General features: G+C 30.0%; 1 protein-coding gene across 2 annotated transcripts in view; it reads left to right on the top strand.

The window, feature by feature from the left end:
• The window catches only part of LOC106470738 (protein SET-like), a 17,742-nt gene extending 14,286 nt beyond the window's left edge, over positions 1-3,456 (top strand). Inside the window, exons 6-7 of one of the 2 annotated variants that reach the window (XM_013931304.2) lie at positions 358-402; positions 1,287-3,456. In XM_013931304.2, the coding sequence (XP_013786758.1) occupies positions 358-402; positions 1,287-1,303 (62 nt within the window). In that variant the 3' untranslated portion in view covers positions 1,304-3,456. Of the gene's footprint in view, positions 1-354; positions 403-1,286 lie in introns of both variants that reach the window. The other variant, XM_022399380.1, reaches the window with a different exon arrangement.
• The last annotated feature ends 1,322 nt before the right edge of the window (positions 3,457-4,778 follow it).

Genomic DNA, 4,778 nt, shown 5'->3' with positions numbered 1-4,778 from the left:
TATAATCTTCCTGTCAAAATCCATACCTAAACCATATGTTAAGAGGAAGATTATAGTTGAATAAAGAGATAATCCATCTACACAGCATCATGGTTTAGTTGTGGATATGTTAACAGGAAGATTATAGTTGAATAAAGCGATACTCCATCTACACAGCTTCATGGTTTAGTTGTGGAGTTGAATAAAGAGATAATAGAACTACAGAAATGTGCAAATTGAGGTAATGTTTAGTGACTATATTAGCCCAAGTGTTATGATGTTATTTCATTCCCAAATGGTGTTGATACTGCAATGTGATGATAACAGTTTTGGCATTGAAGCTATGCAAAACTTAAGGTTTTCTTTCTGCCCTAGAAGATGTTGAAGATGAGGAAGCATATGAAGAAGGAGATGATGATGGAGGTAGGAATATCTTGTGAACAGTTTATGTTGTGATGCTAACTCTTAGGAAGAATTAATTGCTGTCTTTTGACTTTGATTTAACTAAATCATACTTACTTTTCAAATAGTATTTTAAAGCTGAAATTAAAATATTTACTAGTAAGCTTACTGGTTTGATAGTTCTTTTGAATAATTGTAAAGTTAATAAAAATAACAGATAAATAATCAGTGTTGGAAGTAAAACATATGAATAATATTGTGTTTTTGTCTTTATCATAAAAATGAAATTGATAATAATTATAATTTACTAATGTATTCTAGTTCATATCATAACAGTTAATGCTTGTGAATGTTGATGATGATAATAGCACCTATGTAGTGTAGTAACCAGCTTGGTGACACTGGATAAGGCAGATGCAGTGTGGTTGACATATCATATTCTTATTCAGTATCATTCATACATTCTTAGAGTTATACTCAAACAATCACTGGCCCTAAAATGGCTAGAATAAAGCTTAGAATTGAAAAGAATATGTTTTTGTGATTAATGTGTACCAGTTTTGTCAACCTAATCTCTCCTGTTAACAATTATTGTGGGAAGAAACCATTAACATCTGTGTGTCATCTATACAAGAGACAACTTGGTAGCAGTATGCAAGTGATATCAGGGTTATATTATATTATATTCTTATAGCTTTGTTTAGTGAATAATTAGACAATGTCACTTAGAAGATTTATTATAAATAACATTTGTTAATTTAATTTTTAATCTGTCATGGTCTTTGATAATATAACAGTGATATTTAAAATTGTGTTTCAATACTGTTTGGAAAATTAATCTTTACGTTTTTTTTTGTTTAGTTAAATTTTTGTGTTCATTGTATAATAATTATTTCTGGTTTTAGGAGAAGGAGACGAGTGAAGAAACCGGAGACTCCAGTAGATGTTACACAACACTGCTCCGCTTAATCCTTCAAAAACACAGCTTGTAAAGTGACATTCTATCATCACATCATATTGTTCTGTTTGTTTTTCAGAAAATAAATCATTAAAGCTTTTATATTGAAATTCCACCTAAACACAACAAAATGGATTGGATCATATGAGGCTAAGCCCACTAGTGTTTTATTGGGATATACATTTTACAATAGTAAAGAGCTGTGGTCTTTAAGCCTCACTTTTATGTATTTAACTGATAAGTAAAACTCCCAAAGACAACCATCTGTATGTACAGACCGAATAGGCTCTTTTTAATTGTGGTGGTGGGGGGGGGACAATTTCTAAATCTGTGAATTTTTAATAGAAAAACAAAAGATGGGGAGTCATTGCCACTAGATATATTTTAAATAATATCTTAGTTTTGTACCATATAACTTCCTTGTACTGACAGTAATACTTTCACTTCCATAAAGAAGAGACATTTAGTGTTTCATAACTTAAAATACAAAACTTTTATGTACAGTTATGCTGGATGTTCTTCATGTTTGTAAATTTTTATATGGCTTTGCTCTACCACAGCACAGTGCATCAGATTTTTCTTGCTTGATTTTAAAAAATGTATGTTCTATCTTTTTTCTGTCTCATTTCTCACATTCAGATTCAGTGTTGAAATCAACTCATTATTACAGGTGTGGGTATACAGTTGAAGTATAGTAAACCCTTATTTTATGTATTCAAAAAGACCTTTTGCTCACTAGGTATATCATATTTAATGTTTATGGTAAATTTAAACTTTTGTCAATGATTTTTTTAAATGTCATGATTTTTCAGAATCTTTAAAACAATTATGAACATTTAGAAGTATATGTAACATCTTCCTGTATTAGGCTTACTCAAGGTAAGTTTTAAACTACAGTCATTATTGCTTTGATATTGTTTCTTTTTTTGAATTGAACTATGATTTTTGATAGTATTTGCCTTGGAAGAGTACATGTGTGATATAAATCTGAAGAAAACCATGGAAACCCCTTTTGTTGTTGGTTTACAATCTAATGTAAGATATGACTAAAATTTATAATGTATTTCATTCCAGTTTGATAACAGATGAAAGTGTAATTTTCCCAACCAATAATAATAATTACATGCCTTACTCAAATTAATAAATTGGTGGGGATGGGATTTTCTACCTGTTGTAGAATATCAAAAGTACAAAGTTTTCTATGGTATTGTTCATAACTTATCAAAACATAGACTAAGTTTTGACTAAATACTTTAAAAAAGGACATTTGATCATTTTGTGTGAAAGAACAGAGAGTTTGGATGTTCATTCAAATGGTTAAAGCAATGAATTTTTGGTAGTAATACTTTTGTCCTCTGTATGAGAAACATCTTGTTCTTAATTAAAAGTATTCAATATTTTCTTGTTTTCTTGATTTGCTAACAAATTTGGATTACTTGATGCATTAATTACTGGTGTCCAAATTTCTCCTGTTTAAAGATGTTCAACTTGTTTAGAATGTTTGCTTGTGAGATAACATGATTTAGTGGAAAAATATGATAACCTGTTGACAGTTCTGATAAACTGCTAGCTTAATGTGTGTGTGTGATTCAAATCTCTGTCATCACTGAGAGTGTTGCTGTTATAAAAGTAGATAATAATGTTGTAGAATAACAGATTTTATCCTTTTGTTCATCTTTGATGTAGCCAAGTATATATACAGTATATTTCCAAAACTGTTAAGTTTAGATTTTATGATTTTTGGTTTCTGAAAATCAGCTTTGACAATTGTACTGAATCTTAACTACTGTTATCTTTGGTACATATGGATGAAGAAGAAAAAAAGTACGCTACTTCTGTACATGTGACACAAAATAACCAATAATTGGACTTCTATAAACTTAGTCTGTTGTCAAAATTTATTAATAAATTAGCTTTGATTTTAATTTAATTTTTTAAAATATCTGACTGGTCACAACTAGCAGAGTTTTCACACAGATTTCATAAATATATATGATATACGTGTTAGTGTGTGATTCAAAGAAATTGTTAATGGTGTCATTTATTATGAAGATTCAGAGTAATCCATCCCATACAGTGCTTTCAAACCACAAATAAAATTAATTTGTATATAATGATACCATTGTTATCCCGTTTCTCAAACTATTATTACACCACTTCATTAATATCCACAGGAGATTTCTCTGGGTTTCAGATCCTCTTCGAAATACTCATGTCAGTACCATCACTTCATGTAGTGCATCTTTTTTTTTAACAATATATAATTGTGACAGGACTGGTCATTCTTTGTGTATATAATAAATCCAACCATAATATTCTTTATTTTCATTTTAATATGATTTAAGTAAACCATGAGCCTAAAGTAGTTACAGTTGAATCAAGGGGTAATCCATCTACACAGCTTCATGGTTTAGTTGTGGATACGTTAAGAGGAAGATTATAGTTGAATAAAGAGATAATCCATCTACACAGCTTCATGGTTTAGTTGTGGATATGTTAAGAGGAAGATTATACGGAGTAAACACCATACAAGACACAGAATGAAAGAGAAATATAGCCTGTATATCTTAGCAGGAAACAGGAGTAAACACCATACATGATATAGAATGAAAGAGAAATACAACCAGTATATCTTAGCAGGAAACAGGAGTAAACACCATACATGATATAGAAAACAGGAGTACACACCATGCATGATATAGAAATACAACTAGTATATCTTAGCAGGAAACAGGAGTAAACACCATACATGATACAGAAATACAACCAGTATATCTTAATAGAAAACTTTCCATCCGTCCCTTGCTCTACTGCCAACTGAAGAAGTCAAATAATTAGAGTAATTTTGGTAAACGTTCTACCAAGAAATATTTGAAATAAAAGACTAGGTGATGCAATAATCTTTTTCACCAACACTGTATTTCTTTTTCCTTTTGTGGTGGCTACAAGGTCAGAATTAGGGTAGAGAAAATAACAGTCAAATAGTTTTACTGAAACAAAAAGGTATTCATTTAAGAGTTTCTAGAGGTTATGCAAATGAAATATGAAGACTTTAATATGAGAAAAATAATTTTTAACAATGTATGAAAACCACCTTGCACTCAGGCTAGTCAGTCTGATTTAATGTGTACAAGACTTATATTGTTTAGTAAAAGCTTGCCAAATTTTACAAAGATACACTTACTACATTAACTACAGTCATCTTGACCGACCTTGTATCCAACAGGTAACCATAATGTATCCAAACTATAACTTTTAATCCTCTCTACATGAGCATCATTTACTGCACATGTCACGAGGTTTTAGTGACTTAGATTCAAAGTTTTATTAAACTACTTTTTGTTTATGATATACCAATTAGTATAGCTTAAATCATAGCTAACAATCCATTTTTAATATTATTTCAGTTTTAAGTTCTTAATTTTATAAGGCAATATAT

The sequence above is a fragment of the Limulus polyphemus genome, unplaced genomic scaffold (genome assembly GCF_000517525.1).
Source record: "Limulus polyphemus unplaced genomic scaffold, Limulus_polyphemus-2.1.2 Scaffold4191, whole genome shotgun sequence".
NCBI classification, from domain to species: domain Eukaryota; kingdom Metazoa; phylum Arthropoda; class Merostomata; order Xiphosura; family Limulidae; genus Limulus; species Limulus polyphemus.
This window is presented reverse-complemented; position numbering and strand designations above follow the sequence as displayed.